Source organism: Daldinia loculata, assembly GCF_022478755.1.
Source record: "Daldinia loculata strain CBS 113971 unplaced genomic scaffold F4817scaffold_47, whole genome shotgun sequence".
Classification (NCBI taxonomy): Eukaryota; Fungi; Ascomycota; class Sordariomycetes; order Xylariales; family Hypoxylaceae; genus Daldinia; species Daldinia loculata.
The window spans coordinates 21,132-45,497 of record NW_026054901.1 but is presented as its reverse complement, the minus strand read 5'-3'; the positions used below and the strand labels follow the sequence as shown (position 1 = coordinate 45,497).

At 47.9% G+C, this 24,366-nt stretch overlaps 6 protein-coding genes across 6 annotated transcripts; 2 read left to right on the top strand and 4 right to left on the bottom strand.

Moving 5' to 3' along the window:
• Positions 1-266: 266 nt before the first annotated feature.
• On the top strand, positions 267-1,952 carry F4817DRAFT_345950 (uncharacterized protein). Its single transcript, XM_049304327.1, has 2 exons — positions 267-1,425; positions 1,482-1,952. The coding sequence occupies exons 1-2, from the start codon at positions 758-760 to the stop codon at positions 1,606-1,608; spliced, it is 795 nt and encodes a 264-aa protein (XP_049156406.1). The 5' UTR covers positions 267-757; the 3' UTR covers positions 1,609-1,952.
• An 813-nt stretch (positions 1,953-2,765) lies between these two features.
• Positions 2,766-8,165, bottom strand: F4817DRAFT_345948 (ABC transporter ABCl1). The gene is made up of 3 exons (XM_049304326.1): positions 6,010-8,165; positions 3,277-5,950; positions 2,766-3,211 (listed from the first exon to the last, which is right to left on the bottom strand). The coding sequence occupies exons 1-3, from the start codon at positions 7,729-7,731 to the stop codon at positions 3,081-3,083; spliced, it is 4,527 nt and encodes a 1,508-aa protein (XP_049156405.1). The 5' UTR covers positions 7,732-8,165; the 3' UTR covers positions 2,766-3,080.
• A 4,590-nt stretch (positions 8,166-12,755) lies between these two features.
• On the bottom strand, positions 12,756-14,704 carry F4817DRAFT_203847 (acetyl-CoA synthetase-like protein). Its single transcript, XM_049298614.1, has 3 exons — positions 14,668-14,704; positions 14,545-14,579; positions 12,756-14,456 (listed from the first exon to the last, which is right to left on the bottom strand). Exon 3 carries the CDS (start codon positions 14,424-14,426, stop codon positions 12,915-12,917), a length of 1,512 nt encoding a protein of 503 aa, XP_049156404.1. The 5' UTR covers positions 14,427-14,456; positions 14,545-14,579; positions 14,668-14,704; the 3' UTR covers positions 12,756-12,914.
• A 352-nt stretch (positions 14,705-15,056) lies between these two features.
• F4817DRAFT_203813 (FAD/NAD(P)-binding domain-containing protein) lies at positions 15,057-17,917 on the top strand. Its single transcript, XM_049298613.1, has 2 exons — positions 15,057-17,377; positions 17,444-17,917. The coding sequence occupies exons 1-2, from the start codon at positions 15,658-15,660 to the stop codon at positions 17,629-17,631; spliced, it is 1,908 nt and encodes a 635-aa protein (XP_049156403.1). The 5' UTR covers positions 15,057-15,657; the 3' UTR covers positions 17,632-17,917.
• Positions 17,918-18,071: 154 nt separating this feature from the next.
• Positions 18,072-19,909, bottom strand: F4817DRAFT_345943 (glycoside hydrolase family 30 protein). Its single transcript, XM_049304325.1, has 2 exons — positions 19,153-19,909; positions 18,072-19,096 (listed from the first exon to the last, which is right to left on the bottom strand). The coding sequence occupies exons 1-2, from the start codon at positions 19,714-19,716 to the stop codon at positions 18,203-18,205; spliced, it is 1,458 nt and encodes a 485-aa protein (XP_049156402.1). The 5' UTR covers positions 19,717-19,909; the 3' UTR covers positions 18,072-18,202.
• A 1,812-nt stretch (positions 19,910-21,721) lies between these two features.
• F4817DRAFT_203800 (uncharacterized protein) lies at positions 21,722-23,841 on the bottom strand. The gene is made up of 3 exons (XM_049298612.1): positions 23,256-23,841; positions 22,570-23,184; positions 21,722-22,515 (listed from the first exon to the last, which is right to left on the bottom strand). Exons 1-3 carry the CDS (start codon positions 23,708-23,710, stop codon positions 21,795-21,797), a joined length of 1,791 nt encoding a protein of 596 aa, XP_049156401.1. The 5' UTR covers positions 23,711-23,841; the 3' UTR covers positions 21,722-21,794.
• Between the last annotated feature and the right edge of the window lie 525 nt (positions 23,842-24,366).

Here is a 24,366-nt window from a genome sequence, read left to right as displayed (position 1 = left end):
GGAAAAGATGGGGAACGTCATAGGCTTCTATTTTTTGACGTTACGCTGCAGCCCTGCAGCTGTGCCCGAAAGATTAGGTACATGTATTAATTAGATTCCTTCTATGTAGCGTTGCAGATGTACAAAAATGTAGATAGGTACATGTAGGCAGGACGGACAGGACGGATAACTGAATTAGGTACATTAGGTACATAGGTAGGTTATGTACCTAGGTAACTTACATCAAAGGGGCGCAGCAACAGCGGGAAGGTTTCCACTAAAATAAATGTACTAACAGATGGACCGAACTGGCCTGGTCCCCTTTATCTAGAAAAGGTTTACCTGTTGCATGACCCCTAAAAGCTAAAAGTCCCTAATGTCTAAAGTCCCTAAAGGCCCCAGACCAACTGCTATTCCAATTCGCCTCCGCAATTTCGACGCGAGTAACACTTATACAACTGTACAACACCCCGAGCTGCGGTGTCTCGTCTAGCATCATCGCATCGCAGCCCTATTAGATCGAATCGGGGGATAACGAGTAAATACCTAACGTAATTGGAAAATAATCGATACTTTTATTAGAAACTAATTTAATTAAGACGAGAATAAGGGGAAGAAAAAAAAGAAAGGGACGAAAAATACAATAAACAAAGAAAGAGGAGGGAAGAAGAAAAGGAAAAGAAATAATTAGAGACTGGAAAAAAGGAAGAAGAAGAAGAAAAAAAAAAGCCTTGCGACGTGACGACGTCAGCAATAACAAGAACAAGCATCATCAACCATGTCGACAACAACACCTCGAAGCCGAAGCCCACTGACACCGGTCAGCACGCGCAGTTCATCATCTTCGGATCACGTAGCGATACAAATACACAGCTGCCCTTGCGAAAAATGCGAAATTCACCACACCAGCTATAATAATTCCAACGGCAGCACCAGCACCAGCAGTAGTCACAACATCAATAAGGCTAGCGAGAGCAATACGACGCGCTTCGATGTTCCCTTAATCGCTATCCCGCGACTCTTCACGGCATTGCTAGGCCTAGTGACGGTAATCCGAGTACATACGGCTATCGACGCCGGGTGGTGGCCGTGGGAGAATAAAGTGTTATTCTCGCTATGCTGGTTGGCGCTATTTTGGAATCTAGCACACGGCTTATGCAGTATTCTAGGATACGCGTACTGGCCGTCGCCACGGCGCACCGTCGGCTTACCCCCGGTCACCCTCGCCGTTAACGGGAGGACTATAGTATCCTTCGGCGGCCCTGATGAGGATGAGGGCATCCGAAGGCGTCGCGCTAAGAGGTTGCAATTTACTATAGTTGATATTCTACTCGCCGGGCCAACGCTCGGCTTTCTAATATACTCGGCGCATATCATGTATCCTTGGTGGGGATCTAGGTACGTCGGCTTATGGCCGCCGACGATAGGGTTGATTGCTTCCCTCGTGTAAGTGTAGGCTGTGGAATTATTCGAGAGTCTCTACGCTAACTATACGGCAACAGTTCTTCCCAGTTCCTCACCGCGTTTCTCCAGCTGTTCCAATTCTTCGAGGCTAAGGTTGTCGGCGTGCAATTGACGATGCAAGACATATATGAGAAGGACGACTCCGCGGGCCGATTGCAATTATAGGGCGGGCGGGCAGGCGAAACATGTGTCTACTATTATTTTCTTTCCAAAGCAGAGCGGAGCAAAGCAAGGCAAGGCGAAGCACAACAAAAATACGATCGTTTTTTGTAATAAACATTTAGGAGCGGCATAGGGTGTTCCGAAAGATACCAAGCAAAGCAAAGCAAAGCAAAGGGCGGCATTGCGCATATACTCTACCACATAGTCAGTTGGCATGGGCCTTGATTTGGCATGGGCCTTGATGATACCACAAAGGAGATAGAAATATATCATCTCTCTCATTCACCGCATTGTCGGCTTACAATCTCCTTTTGACAGCACGAAGCTTCTCTGTTAACGAGCACCTGGATAACAATTCGGAATTATACGAGTTAAGTAAGATAACCATGGCGTAAGATATCGAATGGTGAGTTGCCTCTTTATGGCAGAGATTTGTGGTTTCTTGACTACATCCCTTTGCGCAACACCAGCTTAGATGCTATAGTAGGCTGCTAATGTTTAGGTATACTATAGCTCTGTAGTAGCTAAATACTTATATACCTACGAGAGCCAGAACAGTGCAATCCAATCCGGTAAGCAATTTTCTCAGTATATGCTGCTTTTCGGAACGCGCATGTCGTATACACCAAAATTCGAGACATGCCGATACTTAAGTTCTCTGGCGCAGCTTTGGCAAACGACCAAGATAGCGCGGCTCATTAGCGCAGCCAAAAATTTCAAGCTCGTCAACCTGTCGTTTCGCGTGGCATCGATGCTAGTGAGCTGCGACTAGTTAGCTACCTGTTTAAGTGTGAAGGGCAGGCTAATGTGTCTAATCAGCCTTAGGTTCGATACTTGGGATACTTAGTGGCGCTTATGATTCACTGCTATAAGGTATGTAGTAAATAAATACTGTGATAGTATAGCGTCTAGTCGAAGTAGTAGCGTAATACTATGTTTACCTACCTACCTAACCTAGGTAGGCATCTCGTATATTAGGGTGATTAGGCACATTAGCTTCGACGTAAAGGGACAAACTACCCCTTAGCGACCTCCTGTCATAGACAAACTAGTCGTCTGACCGCGGTAACTTGATAGACAGCAGTATTAGTGCCCAGTAGGTAGGTAGTTGGTATATATAGGGCGAGCACTAAAGACGGGAAGATCGTGCCATGCTTAACTGAGCCATGTCTAACTGAGCGCAGCGCTCTCTCTATTTATTTATTGATTGTCCTATCTATAGATTTACCCAACCATGCTGCTGGCCATACCATATTAGCATCTATCGTGAGCAGGTCTCAGTCCTGCTATAGTTTAGTCGTCTTCCTCTCTTGAAAAATGAACGCCTTGCTTGATGCGTATTTACAATATGATAGATATAAAAAAAGACGTCTGTCTACCACGGCATGAGTCCCGACGTGTTCGAAAGAAAATACATATAAACATGATCTCCATGCACTCATCCGTGGTTGAACGTTTTCTTCGTCCCTGCTTATTTACTCCTTCTTGGTCTTCTTCTCATTCTTCTTGCCCTTAGGCACGCGCGCGAGCCAGTAGAGGAATAGCGCGCCGAAGATGTTGAACGCGATGTATGCCCAAAGAATACCAAAGTTGCGCCATCGGTCCTCTGCATAGTAAACGTTAGCTTCGATTCTGATTCATCGATGAGATTTAAAGAGGAAAATAACTTACCATAGAAGGCGTTGGCACTTGCCAAGTACGTGTTCGTCTCTAAGACGGTGCAGTAACTACAGTTCGACGTACGATCTGCGGTACCCTCTTCGATATAACCGCCAGTCGCGAGGACGTAGTTTTGCAAGTATTCGCCACAGGTTTGGCCAGCACGGGGATCGAAGTGTACGTATTCGTTGGTGGCACAATGTACCTCAGTATTTGCCACCGCCGTTGTTAACATGGCTGATACCAGATATGAGAACGGACTGACGCGGTACATGAAAATCCAGAAGCGAGGGAAGGTATCGGGGCTAGCAAGGACACCACAGAAGATCAAGCACAAGCTGAACATCAGGTTGGCAACGTTACCACCACCCTCGGCCGTTTCAAAAGCAGCGATGATCATATCGGTGAATGTCGAAGTGAAAATAAGGAAGGCCCACAAGAGCAAGAACATCAAAGCGCCGCGCTCGGTGGTTTGGCCGGCATCTACAGCGTTCCTATAAAGTCCGATAGGGTAATACCAGCAGAAGAACATGAAGACAGCCATAAGAGTATTCCAGGGAAGCTCGACGATGATCTGCGACAGCATGAAGACCTTCCAGCCGTAAACTTTAGACGGGCGCTCGCGCACCTCGTAAAGGGATCTTTGAATAACGAAATGCGGCATTGTTTGCTGAACAAGCTGGCCGAAGATGGTCAAAATGTTGAAGATGGCGAACATCTGGTTTTGAAGACCTTGGATCGTGTTGGGGGCTCTGAAGAAGACGAAGCCGATGAAGAGTGCCACGAGGATACAGAGAATTGCCTTAGAGTAGATGTACGACGGGGTTCGCCAGTATTGTTGGAATACACGGGATGTAACCTCCCACAGCTGAGTACCAAAGCCGGCGGCATGCTCACGGTAGGATTGCGGATCTTCGGCAGGCGTTGGGATATGCTGTGCTCCATTCTCGAGACTTTGAAGCTCGGCCTGCACATCTTTATATTCGGGACTGTTGCGCCACGCCTGGAACCAGTCGACGTTGGTCTCACTACCCGGAGCAGCACCGATGGCGTCGAGCATCCATTCTGCAGGGTTGGCATCTTCGGGGCAAGCTGGAGCGCCGTTACGTTCGAAATAGTCGGTCAGAGTCTTGGAGTTCTCTCCGATTTCGCCAAAGTAGACAGTCCTTCCGCCCTTGGCAAGGAAGAGCAGACGGTCAAAGCGCTGGAACAACATGGCCGAGGGCTGATGAATGGTGCAAAGAATAGCTTGTCCGCTCTTGGTGAGCTTCTCGAGAAGATCCAAAATAGCCCACGAGGTTTGGGAATCAAGACCGGAGGTAGGTTCGTCGACGAATAGCAATAGAGGAGGCTTAGCAGCGAGCTCAACACCGATTGTGAGACGCTTACGTTGTTCGACGTTGAGACCCTCGCCTAAGACACCGACGACCGCATCTGCATACTCTTCCATATCCAAAAGCTTGATCACTTCGTCAACATAGGCAAGCTTCTCAGCACGCGGAACTTCAGCAGGCTGGCGAAGGAGAGCAGAGAAGTTGAGAGCCTCGCGGACGGTAGTGGTTGACAAGTGAAGATCTTGCTGTTGAACATAACCGGTCTTCCTCTGGAACGAATAGTCACGAGGATGACCATCGACCAACATGTCGCCAGTTATAACACCCATAGTGATACGGTCAGCCAAGGTATCAAGGAGGGTTGTTTTTCCAGCACCCGAGACACCCATTAGCGCGGTCAGAGTTCCAGGTTTAACCCAGCCGTCAACATGATCCAGAATTCGCCTCGGTTCTCCCTTAATCTTGATATCGTAGCAAACGTCCTTCCAGTGGAAAACGCTGGATTGTTCCTGTAGGGCACCACCCTTCTCAGCAGGGCCGTTGGCACGGCTTGCGTTCGTTGCGGTGGGACCAACACGAGGACCTTCGCCTTCCTCAATGTCGCCCTTCTTATCCTTGAATTGGGCGGGCTTGTGACCAAGTCGGAAAACCAGCACTTCACCTTTCGACTTCTTCTCGGACACGAGTTCGGCAGCGGTCATATAGGTGAATAGGAAGAATAGCATGAAACCGATCAAAATACCAAAGTTTCGCCAACGGTGCGAACTGTAGTATTGGAATGCTGAGTTTATATACGCGTCACCATTGACGGTTAAACGTCCAGGCAAACTACCAGGGGTACTGCAAGCATGATTCATCGCGTCGACGTCGGCGTAACCTGGGACCATGGGATTCGGTACGTATTGATCACATGTAAATTCACGGTTATGGAATTCGTTTACCATCAGAGACTCGAAGGCGTATGCTAAGGGATCCAGGTAGTTGAGCCAGCGGCACCATCCGAGCATGTAGTCGATAGGAATAACGAAACCGCTGAAAATAACAAGGTCGAGGATCAATATCGCGGCCGGCACCATGGCTTGCGATAGAGTACGCGACGCCGAAGCGATCGAACGGAAAATCATACTCATCGTCTGAACCGTAAAGAACATGACGAGTAAGTAGAAGAAGAAGGGTCCTGGTTCACGTCTCAAGTTGGTGATGAAGTACAGAGTCAAATTGAAGACAAAACAGTTGGCAATCTTGTAAGGCATGTCGACAAGCATAGAGGCGACAGCTTCCGCCGAGGGGTGGTACAGAGCGTAACGATTATGTTTTTCAACGATGGGGCGTTGCGCATACAGCGTGAGAATCTAGCGATAATTAGTATTAGTATTCGACAATCTGGAAGAGAATATTTCGAAAAACGTACCTCCAAGGCGCTCGAGAAAGCATTCATGAGACAGGCAAAGAACAGAAGAGCACCGCGTTGATAGAAGCTCGAGGTATTCGGTTGCATATTGTAGAACACACTACCAATGATCAGGGCCATGACAAAATTACCAATGAGCGATCCGAGTGTCAGACTAGGGTCACCAATGAGACGTTGCCAGCCACGCCATAGACACAGCATGATTTGTTGCGAGAAGGACATGGTGTATGGAGACTTGGATCGTTGACCCGCAGCCTGTTGGGCCCTCCTTGAAGCACGGAAGGCTTCCGCGTCCGGGCCGTTCAGGGGGTGTTCTTGTTTATACTGCTCGATCTCGACTTGTAAGGCCTGGTACGCGGCGCTGTTCTTCCAGGCCGTGGCAAATTCATCCGGTGTTCGCGGAGCTCTACCCTCAAACCCGGGCCGGACAATACGCTCTATCGAGCTGGTCATCGAGGTTAAAAAGTCGGGGGTCGTTTGTCGGGCGGGGCACTCGAAGCCTAGGTCGATGAAGTACTGCTTAGCCTCGTCTGCCCGACCAAAGAAGATCTGTCGACCTTCGTATAGGACGAGAGCCTTATCAAAGAAGTCATATGCGGTTTGCGGTGCCTGGTAGATGGAGACGCAGGCAGTAGTTCCGAATAGTTCCGTCTGTGTCCGGAGCGTCTTACAGAACTCCACGGCGTTGGCGCTATCCAAACCTCGGGTACTGTTATCCCAGCATTGTAACGGCGCTCGGCTGAGTGCAGCTTCGGAGATAGTGACACGCTTACGTTCACCTCCGGATACACCACGCACATACTCGTTACCAACACGAGTGTTCACGGTATGCGAGATACCAAACATGGCCATGGTGACATCCCTTAAGTGGTTGCAGTAGGTAGTCTTGTCAACACCGGGGGGGAGGTGGCGCGGAGCACGAGCCGAGGCTGCGAACGTCAAAGTATCGCCGACGGTCAACATTGGGAAGTGAACGTCGACTTCTGCCGTGTAGATGGCTTCTCCACGGTGATGTTTGTGCATCTCCTCGGAAGTTACTCCTTGATAGTTGAAGTACGAGCCCTCTTCGATATAGATACCGTTAGTCTCGCCGGCGATGGTCTTGAGGAACGTCGAACAACCTGAACCCGGAGGTCCAAGCACAACCAGCATCTCCCCCTTGTGAACGACGCCGTCGAAGTTGCGTAGAATATCGATTTTGGTCTGGCCTTTCCCAAGAGCTTTGCGAACAAGCTCCGGCCCTTCTAACCAGATATTAGCGACGTCCTTTTGGTAATCTGTCGCGGCTCCAAAACCGTGAACGTTGAGGTTCTGGAAAGCAACACCCGCAGTCCGGAATTGCATGCCCTCGTGGTCAGCCATCCGAACGACGGCCTTAGCCCACGCGCGCGCATTGAAATGAGCCGAGTGAGGATTCGTAGGCGAATCCTCGGAGCTGTCTAGGTAAGGGTTGTGCCCGGCGACTCCAGTAACGTTCGATTGGGTAGTATATCTACGAGCGAGTTCATGTACTATAGACTCGCGTCGCTCCAGCTCGGAATCATCTTCCACCTGAGTCGCAATGCTGGAATCTGCTGTGACCTCCTTTTCGACATCATGACGCGATGCCGACGTCCCCTTCTCCTCCTCAATTTCTTGCTCGTGCACACCTGACATTGGAGGTACTCCTGATGTTTGGGCCGTGCGGTCGTAGTTGGTAAAGGGGCTGCCCACAAAGGACATATTCAAGATTGTGGCGGAAGTCCACCAACGCAATCACGAGTCGTCCCCCCGATAATAGATAGCTGTTTCTAGATGATTTCCTATTTAGTTCGCGATAGGGTTGGTTTAGCTATAAGATTTGTGTTAATGACGCGGGTATAGCACAAGTTTGGCCGGCGGAGATAATTATAACGGAGATAAGATTATGTAAGGTGGAAATAATGAGGTTTAAAAAAAAGAATTAGACGACCTGTCTGTCCCGTTATAAAGTATTAAGCCGGGGGTAGTGGAGAGGCGTCGTGGAGGAAATAAGGAGAGTAAGAAGAGAGAGAGCCTCGACTAGGTAACCAACACTCGCTGGGCTGAAAATGGAAGAAGAGGAAAATCGATTAAACAGGATGGAGGGAGGTTTTAATATTATTCGCCTCGTTTTCGTATTTTTTCAGGGTCTTTTCAACCCGTCTTGTTCTGCCAGTACATGGTAAGTTGCTACACTAGGTACACTACACAGTACCTACCATGTGGCTCCATGGGTACCAAATCTTACCGGGCTTACGCTATAGAAGGTACCTAACTATGCTAACTACGGTAGGCAGAACCAGGGGCGATGCGGACTCTTGATGAAGTGCGAAATACCTAAAATGATTCATAATGCTACATATAAGCGCGTTTATGCAAGTTTTATGCTGCCTGATTCAATTTTAGCTAGTGGGATTAAGGATGTAAGCTTAATTCTTTAGTGCTTGATACTACTAGAGTACATCATCGAGGAACTATCGATGTTGCATAGATCAAGTACTTCATAAGTACCCTCGTCTCCGCCGCCGTTGCCCCACCGTCCCCAGACGGTCTTTATCTCGGACCCCGTCACTTGCCGGTCACTTGCCGGTCAACGGGGGATTATCAACACCGCAATACTTTAGGTACATACCAAATTACCTACCTACATACCCATTACATAGGTAGTCTTTGATAAGAGCTGAAAGGCGTTTGCTTTAATGAGCCTTGCGAATTCGATCTAGACTTGGGTATAGCTGATATACCTAACATGCTTTCATACATAAATTCCTGACTACCTACCGCTTTGTCACAACAGCAATTCATCTCCAATGTCTCAGTCTTTCTATGCATAGTACCTAGCCACAGAGTCAACTCAAAGTAAGACAAGCCAATCATTCTTTATCATCACCGCTATATTATATCATTATATCAGCTCCAAAGCTACCTGTCTATACCTAATACGAAATATTTGGCGGTTATGTACATTTGGATTATATCATGTCTGCATGTATGTTGCGTTTGATGATCCAGTGCAGATGGCTTTGTTTACTCTACACTGTATTTATGTGTCAAAAACATTGAAATACCTACTGTACCTTAGATACTTAACTACCTACATAGTAATCGAAAAAATCGAAAGAAACCCAATCGACTTGATAGAAACTAGGATTCGATCTTATCAGCGGGTATGACCCATCAAAGTACGGATTACAAAAAAGATGTTTGTTTGGCTCCCGCGCTAGAGAAGGAGACCGAACCGAGAACGCTCGGATACATATGACTTATGCATATATATTAAAAGTGGATCGCCAAGAGTATATCTTGTGAAAATCTTAAAATCTTAAGCTTTAACCAATAAGAAGGCTTTTCATTCGTCTCATTCGCTCAAAATAGTAAGAAGTCCGGTGACTTATTCACCCAACCATCAATCCGACCGATGCAAGTAGGCAAGCCACAAACCGATTTGAGAATATTAAGGAGCCGCACACCTCCCGAATGCAGATTCGGGGTCTTCCAACTCTCCGACAGCCCGCAACCATAAAACCCGACACTCCTCGACTTCCCTCCAACATCAGCACCCTACCTACATATTTAAATAATAAAGAGGTATGCCAGAACATTCCAGACTATATAGGTGCATAAATAGTTCAATTATGTTAGCCAAGCTAAGTCATGAAGTCATGAAGTCATGACGATATCCCATAAAATATCCCATAAAATATCTACTGTGGTACATAATATTATTTATCTCCGATAGATCTGGAGATCTCAGTGCGCTTCGGAGTCCTTATATATCCGCACCCCGAAACTGAATTACTCTACTAGATGTAAATTGGCTTTGTTAAATCGTCTTTTGAAACTGTCGCCAACGTTACAGAAATATTCGAAAACACTCCAGGAACCATGTCGTAACTTGAGATCTTGCTAAGCATCACACGTAGATGTATATATGTGTAAGTTATGTGTAAGTACCTACGGATTAGATAGGTACGATTCAAGATTATCTCACAGCTGCACGCCCCTCACTTGGCAATATTCACAGCCAACAAAAAACGTCAATCCTATTTTCTAGTACTGTATAATTTATGTACATGCGCTGTGATGTATCTCTCTACTACCGGTCGATCGCTCAGAATAAGGGGGATCGAGGGGTGGGAAGGGCCACCGACTTATACCTTGCATCGTCCGCGAATCGGGTTGGATACCTCGTAATCGGTGCCTCGTACTCGGTACTCACTACTGGGTATCTTGGTCCCAATAACATTGTGCTTATGCATATGGCAAGGGCTGTAGCGCATCCGTGTTGTTGGGAATCCTACATCAGACAGAACATGATAGTTTCAACCATAACTGTTACCATAACTGTTGGATTCTATATACAATCCAGCGTTGCCCCCGAACCTATGCCTTATGATAGCATGTTCATACGCGCCATCAACAGATTCCTTACTTTGCTGATATGATAAACTGTTCCTTCCGAAAGCTGGTGATCGTCAGTGACGAATTATGGGGGTGAGATCTAGCCAAGTAGTTGATCCTGGGACCTGTTTACACGCGCCGTGTTAGTTGGTCGAGTGTCAGTAATATGTGAAATCCGTCGAAATTCAACTTAGTCTTCCAGGAACACTTACGAATCCGAATTCTTCCAGGTTTTCAGGAACTCCATAGATCTACAAAAGTCATGAATCGAATTCCAGAGAGTTCCAACAAATCGATCCTACTGCTATTACAAAATTGCTAGTTTTGCAGCCGCTTTTGATTGCTTGGGACTTCGTCCTCGAAAAAAAACATATTCCCTTGCTTTACAAGCTTCAAGTGACTGTTATACCTATCCACCATGTGCACACATGCATAGCTAATCTTAGGGGCCTGTCCCGATGGGGGGGATTATATAGAGGAGCCACATTCATGGCCAAGGGACGCATTCCTACGACCATAACGTCGGGACGCATTTATTTTCTTTAGGGCACTACTGGAAATAGTATGTTTTACGAGGTAGAAAAGAACTGAGAAATGATAATATTACTATGTCATTCATTCCCTGTCACTCACTTAGCGGTCTTGTTGAACCTAGCAAATAGGACAAGTATTTTCGCTTATGGGGGACCTCAGATGAGAAGGGTTTGGATGCCCCTTTTCATTAGCGCAGATGTTTGCCTAAGGTGATTAGGATCACTACTCCTTATCCGCGTTGGTAAAATAGCAATAGACTAGGTGACGCGTTTCTCCTTGATGTGTGGATCGCTATCTAATGCTCTCTTCCTTACCCCTATGCATGTATAATGCAGAGCGGGAAAGCATGTACATGTAGCCCTCGCTAATGACACCCATTATGAGGATGGTACTTGCTACTAGAATTGTATCGGTCTGTCTTATCTCGAGATAGACCTACATGTTAGTAAACATTTCGAGTCATAATTCGGGATCTCCGGATGTTCTGTCGGACACGAAGACTGATCGAGCTATACCAAGAATCCCCATCGCGCGAAAGGGGGGCTAGGTAACAAAATTTACTACTTCGGGCTTCACTCTACGCCGGAACACCGAACTTATTCAACTCTAAGCTAATGTAAATATATATACGTCGAAGTTTGTACGAATTATGCCGCCTGGCTCTAGTTGGGAAATCCCAAAGATAGCAAATTCAACCACCACGCATTTTCAATAAGTCGCAATCGTAAGGGTATCAAGGTATCAGTAGGCATGAAACTTTTCCTAAAGATAACTTCGCTTCTCATCACCCTAGCTTTCCTCTTCTAATCAATGCAGAGAGCTTTATTTACATCAATAAAACATTACAGATGCATAGGAATCGCAGCCCAGAACAAGACCACGTCAGTGATCGGCAAGTATTTTCGAGCAATGTAGCGGAGTGCTATAATCTCCGTTGTATTGGGAAACCTATATCTGTAGACTTAGGTGCATGTCGGTGAAGATAAACTACGGGCTGCCGCGATGGAGTCAAACGTTAAGATAGGGGTAAAAGAGAAGCTGGGGTGACGCATATGAAGATGATGGCTTTAGCTTTACCGAAGTAAAATTTTATGCTTTATTTTTGATATAGAGGGAGACGGCTCTTTGTAAATGGAAGCTTGTTATGATCTTATTTATCTTGTATACCAGCCTGAGAAATGTCTCAAACGTAAATAGAACCAATATTAGAAATATAGGTGCCTACCCAGGTACCTATACTCATGACATTTATCTGATTAAATCAGTATTGCCTCTTAAGCCATTTGGAGACTGGATTAATACTGATCGTTAGGCACGATGTATGTATGCAACTGATGGTGATATTCTAGCGAAGCTAAGAGAGCACTCCCTAGGTCTTCGTCACTGTGAACCTAAACAACTCAGACACGTCACCTAGAGGGACCTCGACTATCTCAGCTGGTGTCTGCCCGTCCGGCATCTATGTTCGGATGTCTTCCGGGTTCTCAAGTTTGCGAGCTGCAAATATAACTAGCCAAGGGAAATAGTCACACCTCTGAGATATCCGCATGTATTTTTAAAGATAGATTTGGACGCGTTCATGATATATCGTACTCCGTTTCACCCCTTTGATAAGTATAGAATTAGTACGCCCCTCATAGGATACCGCCAATTTGGTCCCTCCGACTTAATACTTGGCGTTTTCTCAGACCGCTATCTTATATGTACCTACGAGCTATTGTATGAAGCTCATTTAATATCGTTAGTCACATTGAGTGGCTTTTATCTCTAGTAGGTGCTAAACGATGCAATTGTACCAATCTAGGAGACTTGGATAATTTGCTTTACATTATTTGCTTGACGTTATAGGTAATGGCTAGCTACCTCTAGGAGTAATGATATGTGAGGACTTTGACTTTAAAGGCTTATATGGTATGTGGTAATATAAAATAACATTAGGTGCTCTTTACTGGGAAAATTCTTGAATGTTACTACGACTTGGTTTTAGATATTAGACCTATAAGCGCCTGTTTATCAGGCTTCCCGCTTGGGGCTATTGGGACCGAATCTATTGCTTTAATGACCACCGGGACCGCGGTAGGACTGACTTTCTCCTTGACTAACTCCCCAAGGGCACTAAAATCGGGAGCACGATCCTTAACCATTTTGATAAAGGCGGCAGCGGCCTCGCCCGTATTATTGTCTGGAATACTCACGACATACGCGGCGTCTACATCTGGGTGAGATGAAAGCGCATGCTCGATCGCGCCGACGTAGTATACATTGGCGTTGATGATAACAATTTCCCGCGCCCGTCCTGTTAGATATAAAAAGCCCCGGTTGTCGAGTGATCCCAAATCTCGCGTCCATATCCAGCCAGTAGAGTCGAGGACGGATGACGATTCTTCGTTCGTATAGCCATTGAATGCGCCGAGACTACGTACCCACACATGTCCGACCGTATTAAGGGGGAGCGAAGCCCCGATATCATCCCGTATTTGAACCTGAACACCTGTAAAGGGCCGACCGACAGCATCTATGGCATCAGGGTGCGCCACGATGTCAGCCGCGGATAGTAGACACACTAAGCCCGTCTCCGACATACCATAACCGTTAAATACAACGCCCCCAAGAGTTTCTATCGCAGCACGTAGTTTCTGCGCTGGCAGCGGTGAACCAGAAACAACGACGGAGCGGAGATAGCTTAAATCGAAACTTGACGCGTCCGAATTAAGAAGTTCAAGGACGTGGTATAGCCGCGGCACGGTGAAAAGCACGGCGGAAATGCGAAGATCAGAGAGGACGTGCGGGAACTTGAGAAGTGGCAAGGGCGTGGTAGGTATCACTGCCGTGCCGCCACTGGTGAGGCATAGTCCGAGGTGCTCAAACATGACGGTGCTAGCGAGCGTGCCGAATAGAAGGAAACGCCCGTACCTCGAAGCCATCAGTTCCGTATCAGCATCCCAAGCGGAGCGTTGCCACGCCCAGGATGCTGTCAGCGCTGCGTAAGTGCACTCAACACCCTTCGGTCCACCAGTAGTCCCGCTGGTAAATAGGACCAGAGCGGTGTCTTCCAGGCGTCCCTGCGGTGTTAGTGCACTGGTATCCCCTAGTAAGTTTTCTAGTTTGATCACGGTTGGTTCCACCGGCGGTGAAGACTCGATCTCGGCACGGGTGTCTTCGTCAACTATCAAGAGTTTCGCATCGGCAACAATGATGGGTAATTGTACCATATCCATGCCGGGTTTTAGACCGATAACCCGGAGGCCTAAGACGTGTGCTGCTATTTGTACAGCGAAGCCATCTGGCGTAACGCCGGTGTATATTGCGATGCCGTCACCAGGACTGAGGCTGGCTTCAGCGGCACGTAGCCCACCAACATAGCGGGCGACGAGACCTAGGATGTCGCCTCGCTTAAACACGCGCGAGCCATACTCGAAAGCTGGCACGTCCGGTGCGTCTCCAAAGGCCTTTAGCAAGGAGTGAGGGAAGGGAGATGTCATGATGCCGACAGGATCGCAGCGTGGTTCTAACTACAAAAGGAGGTATACTTGTTGGTAGGTGGATAGGGTTGTAGATATGGTCGTAACGCATCGACAAGGGCAGTCGTGTCTTACTTACATAGCAGATTCCGTCACCTACCTTAGGTAGGCAAACTGCAGAACAGTGAGCCCTAGTCTAGATTTACTAGTGCGTATAGTTGTTGAGATTCAGAGGAACAAAGTGGCATTTGTAAGCACTTACTCAACTTGCTCTATGTTGGGACTGATGATTCAGACTTTGGTTCTCTTATGACAACGGGTTTTCTAGTTGCAGTCTTCTGCTACTGATCGAAACCAGTAGTTTTGAAGACTGACGTAGAGGCTATGTTTCGCTTTAACCATCTAGAATTCTTCGATGTCCTCTAGGTTACCCCATCCTTCGGAGTCTATAGATCGTGTTGATATTCCATGTCCTCGTTTGATTAGCAATAGGCAGACCCCGCTTTCCTCAAGGGCTTCCTTGGAGGGTGAGCTCATGCATGCATTCACGTAGAGTCTTGCATATCTTAGCCAACATTACGGTTTAGGAAATATCGTGTAAACTACCTAGGTCTAGGAATTAACAGTCTCTGGACGCATGTGGAACGGAACGATAAGTCCCGGTGCTTATCAATAAATAGAATCTTGGTTAAAGAAATAGAGGCCGACGTAAGAGCTTTGGTGAGATTGAGGTAGACAATGAGCTGAGGAGGATTTCAAACGGTTTGTAATCCGCACCTAAAGAGGCAGCTCATATAGTTGCACCGAACCGAACTAAAGTATCTGCCACTGCATGTGAGGATTGGCCAGAAGAGAAATCGAGCAGGGGATGACTACAGATTTACGGGCGACTAATGCATAGCAGCGTGATGTCAGGCGTAGCGTAATCCGGGGACTGACAGAGGAGAGGAGTCCGTCTCACTCATTGGCTAATCTGCTATCGAGTGCCCTGTTATACTACATATAGGGAAGACGAGCAAGATGAAATACTCCGCATCCCATGTAAGATATGCATATACCTAAGAGAATGCGACTCTAGCATCACGGGGACGGAGTGTAGGTCCTAAGGACTTATCTCGAGCCTAAACCGCTTATATCGAAAAGACCTAGGATCTGAGCCCTTATATCAAGCTGGACTCAACATGTCCCGAGGGGAGACCTCGAGCTAAGCGTCTTTGATCTTCTTAACATACCGCCCCTTATTACTAGCACCATGCGCGTGGCAGTTATTGGTGCCGGCCCTTCGGGTCTGGTGACGCTCAAGTATCTTAAGACGGCTCACCATTTCTTCCCTGGCAAGCCCGTCGAGGCTGTGCTGTTTGAATCCGAGTCTGTGGTTGGCGGGACCTTCGCGCAGCGTGCATACGAGGACGCCGAGCTGGTCTCGTCTAAATTCCTCACATCTTTCTCTGATTTCAGGGCGCATGAGAACGACCCCGATTTCCTCTCCGCCGACAGTTTCGTACAATATCTTAACGACTACTGTGACAACTTCAATCTCTGGCCCGATATTAATCTTTCAACCAAGGTCGTGGCTGTCAAGAGGCGCCCCGGAGGCGGCCACATCATTTACTACCAGAAGGCAGACGATACTAATGTAGAAGTTTCGACATACGAATGCGATGCCGTCGCCGTCTGTACCGGCCTGCACGTGGTTCCTAACGTCCCAAACCTTCCCGGTATCGAGAATATCCCGGTTGTCAAGCACTCGTCCGAGTTTAAGAAGCGTGAAGAGTTTGGTCGCGATAAGACGGTCGTCATCCTAGGCTCCGGTGAGACTGGCATTGACATCGCCCACCTTGCCGTAACCTCACCGACGAAGCTCGTGGTCCTCACTCACCGAGACGGTTTCCTCGGAGCACCCAAGGTTATTCCTAACCCTGTGTGGTTCCCTATTTTTGGGCGTAAGGCCAACCCTAACCGCAGAGAGCTTCCTGTCGACGTTAGCTGGCAGGCACCTCTCTTCGACTCGATGTACTTACACCCCCTGATTCGAGACACTCTCTTCACGTGGAATGTTTACGATTGGGGTGTCAAGGCAACTAACTGGCTCGTCTCTGGCACAGTAGCCGGTATTGACCAATGGGTCGGAGGCATCTCCAAGGAGCGATACCACGTCTCTAAGCTCTTCTTCAACAAGGGTGCGCCTAAAGCCCTGCCTTATATTAGTGCTCCCTATCGCCCGACTAACCCGGGTGTCATCGAACGGATCCGCCGCTCCATCCTCCAAGCGCCCGTCGATAAGGTCGAAGGAGACCGTATAATCGAGCTAGCGCCGTGGCCGACGCATGTTGATGCCTCGGGAACGATCCACTTTAAGAATAACGGACGCCCCGAGTACTCTAGGATGCAGGATATCGGACCTACCAAACCTGATGTCCTAGTCTTCGCTACCGGCTACCGTCAGGAGTTTCCGTTTTTCCAAACCCAGGGCCGAGAGAGCTACCCGGTACCTGGAAGCGCGGATGTCCGGTCAATCTGGAGCCGCGCGGACCCGAGCGTCGGGTTCATCGGTTTCGTACGTCCTGGATATGGTGCTATTCCCCCGCTCGCCGAGCTACAGGCTCAACTGTGGCTGTTGAACCTCATGGTACCCGAACGCACGGCTAATCTGCGTGATGCCGATGACCATCACTTCCGCCTTCGATCCAGCCAGAATTCACGTATCAACTACGGCGTCGATCATGAAACTTATGCCTATCAGCTGGCGCTCGATATAGGCTCCGCCCCGACCTTCTGGGATGCCGTACGGGCTGGGTGGTCTGCATCCCGGTACCAGTCTAACCTATGGTATCGCATCCCGATCATCTGGGCAGCGGGTGCTCAGCTCAACCCCAAGTTTCGCCTTAAGGGCCCGTACTCCTGGGACGGTGCTACTCACGTCCTTGGTAACGAGCTCTGGCAAACAATCTCTCGCCGCCATGGCATGTTTGGTAAGCTCTCCTCATTATATTTCTGTCTATTCGTTCGATGGCCCGTACTAACGTAGGGTTATACAGGGAACTTCTTCCTAGCCGTCGTCCCAATCACCCTCCTGGGTGTATTCAGCCTGTTCTTGTACCTTGTTGGGCTTATTTTGCTGCTGGCCAAGGTGGTAACTTGGCCCGTTACCGCACCCTTCCGTCGCAGCACACGTGGTGTTGTTAGGCTTGAAGAGGGTCGCAAGTATACCAAGATGGAATCTTGAAGAGCGGACTAATAATCTCATTTGCTAGGGTATTGGTGTATTTTCGATTTGAACTTTGAGGCACACTAGATCAAGTAAATATCCAGCTAAGGTAGAATTTACTACAGGCGTGCCTAATGAAGGATTTCCAGTTTGATTCAAATACTCTAACGGGTGAGGGAAAATGAAATAGATACCGCTCGGTCCGGCTAATACGGTGTAGCAGCCAGTAATCTATCTACCCTTCCACCTAGTGATAAACCCGAACGACTTAATTGGCTAATAGAATGTTGTACTATGAAGTCATCGGAATCGCTTCGTGATGCCATTCTAAAGCTTATATCGACGACATTATCTAGTTTTATATTCACATGAAGACTCGCTTTTCCATACGGGCTGATGTTAACCATAATAGGGGATAAGGCCATGATTTATATATACCTAACTACCTAGGTATAAATCATGGTCTTAAGGTACCTGGTATGTCTGTATTCAATCTCAACTAAGACTCATCGCTACGGATAATTTTTGTCATTAACCTCAATGCCAATATATACAACGAAGTAGATGACATGCATTAGAAACACATCGCTCACGGCAAGATCCAAGTGGTAACACTATTCGCTAGGATATTGCCGCTCCACGTCTGACCGCTGGTTGTGGTCAAGGTAACATAGACATCATTGCTGAACGTGTTCTCGACTACAACAGTACGCGTGCCGTCCGGGTTCTTCGATGCGACTGACTGTACGCCTGAGTACCCGTCGTAACTGTAGCTACCAGATCCGCTTAGGATAGTCGCGCCCTTAGGGATGAACTTGGAGTACTGCGCCAACATATAATAATCGACGGTGAACTCGTACGTGCCTGCATTCTGGTCTACTACGAATAGACCGCGACACGTCGCACACCCTCCCTGGATATATGGTCCAAAGGTGCCGTCGGCCGCCTCAGTCCACGTGCCCAGAGTCCACATCAACGCACCCTCGGCCCAGTTCTGTAGCGGCCCAACTGTGTTCTTAGAAGACTGGTACCACGACGTCTGCGGAGAAGTCCAGCATTCCGTCATATATTGGGATTTGTTGGGGTTTGCGTTGTGAAAGTCGCTAAGAACGGTCCAGTCTAGATCACCCGCGTAGCAGTGCCATGCTGCCGCTTGAACGTACTCGCCGGCTACGTTGATCACGGTCTGCGGGTAGCTAGGCGTGTCCGTATTGTGATCGTATGCCCAGATCTGCGTGTTCAAGTTGGCCGCACGTAGAGCTGGCCCGATGTAGTCATGCGTCACTTTAGCAGCTTCGTCGGCAGTTTGATACATTGTTACGTGACCGCCTCCTTGATTATTCAAAGGCTCATTCTGGATGGTAATAGCATCAATCGTGGCGCCTAGCCCTGCATATGCTTGAAGATATTTCACAAAGTACTGAGCATATTGGCTGTAGTATTGCGAGTCAAGCCAGTTGTTGTCGGCATTCCCGGTGAGAACCTATACAAGTCTGTGAGCGAAAATCGGCTTGCTATCTGGGCTTACGAGACCCTTACCCTATTCAATTTCATCCAGCCCGGAGCACTCCACGAGCTTCCGAAGATAGTGGCGTCGGAGCGGATACCTTTTATCTCGCTCAGCAATTTTGCCATCGCCGTTCCTCTATCTCCTAAGTTGAAGTTGCCAAGGTCCGCATCCGCATTACCGTTGCTATCATCGTAAGTGTATGCGGGCGGTCCCGATAAGTCCGATGCGGCAATAGTATGACGCAGCAAGCTGAAGCTGGCTCCGTCTGATGCAAATAACTCTCTTAGAAGCTGAGATCGCTTGTCATCGGAGAGTGCGTCGATGACGGTAACAGTTGCGTCTGTTACAGAGCCTCCAAAACCGTTGATCTTCTGCTTGTACCCAGATTCCGTATCATCGATGCTCAGACTCCATGTTGACGTATCCCCGGGGTTACCCTTACCAGACACGGGAGCATCAACGGCGCTTAGCTTGTATTTGAGGTCCGAAGAGGAAGCATATGCTTGAGGTGATGCTTGGCCGGCCCTAATGGATACATGTGAAGAAGAGGCGAGCACCTGCCCAGAGAGAAGAGTAAGGATCCCAAACAACATGCTGTAGGCCTAAGAGACAGTTATCTCTGTCAGGTAGTCTCTAACTACTCTCATACTCAATGAGAAGAGCATGGGAATGAGAATCTTAAGTAGATCATTCACCATATCCGGTTCTCCTTTGCGAAACGAAACGATGAGACATCATCCCTGCGATGTAACCTGAAGGATAGGTAACTAGGCTGTTCCCTTGGCGTCCCCATGTGGAGTGAGAAGCATTCCGTCCAAGTTTTTATTGGATTATGCGGCATTAAAGGCGTCAGGGGTCCTTATCCAGATCTAGTAGGTGGATATTGGGACCCCAGATATGGTGAATGACTCGTCCATCTGGGCGCCGGACAGTTAGAATTTAGAGAATGAGATTTTGATTTTAGAATTGTAATTTGTGATTAGAAGATATCGTTTCTATAACAGGTCCAAAGTATACTAAGGCGCTTTGTCAGTATCGACCCTTTCCCCTTTCCCCTTTCTACTAGGTAGCTCTAGGTACCTAGGTAGCTTACACGTTAGGTGTGTCAAATAAAAATTATGCCATGAGATTGGACGATGCGGCTGAGAGTAATTGACCAATGGTTCAATGATATTTAACGACTAAAAATAGATATAGTCGCATTTTGAACCGGGGATGCCCATTACAAAGTCGGCTTCCTAAGACGCTAGATCGGGGGAATTCTCAACAAGGGATAGGTATTTAATATTCAGCGTACGTCTATCTACATTATGGCCCTCGAGACCGAGCGGTGAGAGGATCATTTGACTAGCCATTAACTTCACAACCAGTCCTGTTTGTCATAGCGTGTAGACGATGCCACTCTACAACAACGTAGCATGCTGTCCGGGCCGACTGTCAATGGGAAATGGGACATTGTAGGTAATGTCATGGCTAGTTACCTGTTGATCTCCACGACCTAGATCGTGTCATGCGGTCGCACCGAATATACTGTTAAGGGTCTTGTTCTCATGGCCGGTGTAGAATGTGCCTACAACGCTGATTTGTCGGTTCGTATATCAAAGTGCACTTCCAGCTCGCTTAATCAGTTAGAGGGGCAATCTTATTCAAAATATCGTGTCAAAAGCTGCTGCCTTAGTTAGGATCACACTTATTCAGGAGAATTTCTCTACTGGGAGTGGAAATTGGAGAGTTTCAGGCTATAATTTTAGAAGCAAGAGTCGCAAGACTACCATGATTACCTATTAGTATGCAAGATGTATGCGAGTTCTATAAATATCAATAAACCAGGTAAACCAAGTCACATCAAGGCAAGCAATTATGGACTAGGCGAGTTGTCTCGTGTATATATCATATCATATCATATCAACATGATTGTACGAAGTACGTGCAGACGTTTCATACAGATCAAAATGGTATATATCGAAAAGGCTGGTCATTCTGCTTTCTAGGCCGAAGATGAAAAAACCCCCGAAAAAAGCGTCAAGTGAACTATCTATGTACTAGGAATTGTCAATTATGAATTCTAATTATGAAAATATCTAAACTCTTGTATTCGGGCAAGTAATTATTGTACCTTGAGACTTAACAAGTTCTTACACTGTCTTGGAATGATCATGAATATATGCCGGGTAAGACATAATAAGATTAAGAGGCACCTAAAGCCTGATATACTTACCTCAACATAATCAAAACAAATAGAAATACGTGGCTACCTAAAGGTCGGTTCGATGTTGTGAGGCATTTCAGAGTGACCCCAAGAGCGTAGGAGCGGCGGCGAGGGTGTCGTTTCTTGGGTTTATGAACAATATTATATGGTTAGACGGACTTATTCCTAAATATAGGTTAGGATGTATGTAAAAAGGCACATAATGCCTATTAGCGCAGTTGCTATCTTGCTCTTATAACAAATCTTCTAAGCATTTTCACACCGAGTCAAACCTCGTGTCCTGCTGCCTTTGGAATATGATATTATGTACCGATTAGTAGTATATGTGCATATTGAACCTATATTAAATAGGTACTCAAGGTATATAAGTGAGTATTCATGCCTCATTCCGTCGTCACTCATTAACACCACCTGCTAGTAGCTTTAAAATTTATCCTTTCTCTTCCACTCATTACTTGCGGATTATTCTTCCTTATCAGCATCTTCCCCTGCCTCATCTTCGTCCTCGAGCCCCCAGTCTGTAAACTCCGTACCACGAATCCAGCTGAGCCCTTTCCGCACTCGGCTCTCGCGGATGGCCCGCGCGTCCCTTTCGTACACGGCGCCCGTGATAGCAAGCGCCAGCACGAATACCCACACGTCCCCTCCCTTCATGGCGCGCCACCAGCGACGCTTGACGCCCACCTTCCACAACGAATCCACGCTCGCTCGCGCGCTGTATAGGAATACGCCCCGGCCCTCCTTGCGTTCTACCCAAGCCCAGAGGCCTGCCAGGAATCCGCCCAAGAAAAACCGCTGGGTCGGCAGGAACGTGCGCGGGAACCAAGCCTGGAAGAAGCAGATGCTAGCCCACGCTGTGGAGATGGCGCCTGTCGCGAATGTCGAAACACGGAGCACCCTTGATAACAGGCGGTTTAAGAGGTATAGCGGCGAGTTGTACAGAAGTTTGTAGCGTGGCAGCATGAGCACAGAGTAGAAGAGAAGGAAGAAACGGCCCATGCGCGGAAACGAGCGTACCCAGAAGGCGAGATAAGTGCGGAGACATGAAGGATCGGAAGGGTGCAGGGTAGCGCAGCTGAGAGAAGTGATGAGAGGGTGAGCTCGCGCGGTTAGAGGAGCAACCGCGGTTAGAGATGAAGGTAGGGTTGGTTGGTCGGGGAATAAGGTCGGCGAGACGAACGGCCTGGAAAACTATTAGCACCTTTCGTCATCAGATAATGGTAGAGTTTTAGCATACGGCCAATTAAGCTTAGCCATCCGGGCCAGGCTGTCGGTAATCTCCCACACATCTGGCCATCTGATGCCAACAGGGAGATCCTCCGGGGCTTTATGGAGATAGGTGGAGGTATTCTTCCAAATGAAGTCGACGAGGCCGACTGGAGAGGACTCTCGGTCAAAGACGACGGCGTGTAAGAGCTGCCCAAAAGCAAAGGGCTGGATCATCCAGCTTCCCCACCACCACGGCCGCTCTCGTTTGACGACTCCTTTCCCACCAGCTCTGGTCTTCCAGCCCCATATCATACCCTGATCCTCGCAGAGATTCCAGCCAAATTCGAGAGCGCGGAAAATGGCTGCGATGGCCACTGTCACTCGTAGCTGCTGCGAGGGATATATGCCCAGAGCTATCCCGGCTAAACTGGCCCCAACTGCTGGTGCATATGGCGATGTCAACATCTGGTAGGTCTTCGGATTACGATTGCGGAATGGCGCTGCTGATGCGTCCAGTAGGTGGGCCCGTAATCGGCTTAGGAAGCGGAATAGGAGGCGGTAGAGAAGCAAGATGGTAGATAGAGACAGTGACAGTCGGAGACCCGAAGACTTATAGAATGGCTGCTTCCTTGGCGTAGCAGCTCTAAACACAGGTTAGCATTAGATACGGCTCGGTCCCAAAGGTCTCTTTTTTTATTTTATAAGACGACATACCCTTTCTGTCCTTTCACCCTTGCTAATATAGTCTCGTAGGCTCTCATCCCTAATCCGGTTGCGATGAAGACGCGTAAAACATCCCTGATGGTACGCGCATTATACGTATCCCCTCTGCCGATGCCTCCGTTTGCAGCCTTCTCTTTTCCTTTACCTCTGCCCGCATCGCGGTCTGATACGGATCCCCTCCTACCGCCATCCATATACCTCTCGACGGCATTTACACTCGGTATTCTCTTCCTCAGGAGACGCGATCGTGAGAGAACATATTTGTGAAGTGTCTCGTACTCGCGAGCCGAGATGGTATATCTTAATGCATTACGAAGAACTGGATCAACTGCTGATCTGGGTTTTGGTTTCGAATTTGCTCTAGGTCGAGAGACAACGTCGGGATGGCTCGGAATCTCGAGAGGAGCGAGGATTGGAAGCCTAGAAGGACCGGCTTCGGATGCCATGGTGCTCGGGTACCCGTGGGTGGTATTCTCGGGATATTGGTGCCCAACGAGAATTCGGTTTGTAGAATCGATTAATTATTAAGTTGCAAAAGATTGGCTACTTGATGTTCGTGTTTATTTGCAGAATCTGCAGAATCTGCAGAAGACGCGCAGGGAACTTTTCTTCAGCTCAACGTGTGAGTCGCCGAACCATTTCAATTCAGCTGCTGCAATACGACGTCGTGCTCGCTGGGCCTGACCTCACGACAAGACCAAGAGAATTATCAGTGGATGATAACCCCGTTGAAGAAACAGTAGTGGTAGGGCATGCCACGAGTCGAACGATACGAACAAACATTGATAGCCGTCTTGTGGTGATGGTGTTAGTAGATTATGGAGGTTATTGCAAGAGGACGATAGAAAGTTGGAGAGGAAAGTAATTACAATGTAACCTAATGTATTGCCCTCGTCTGGCATGAAAAGCTCTAGGGAATAAGATTAATTGTGCATATGCAGATTGCAGGGCATTGTCCCACTACGTAAGATTACCTAAGGTACATATCGAACGCTATCTATTATGTATTCCGTACCTCGGCTCAGCTAGCATGTGAGCTGTCTTGGCTGTTGTGGGGTAGACAGCTAGCCGCTTCGGGGTATTTCTGCCACTAGTGGGGGAT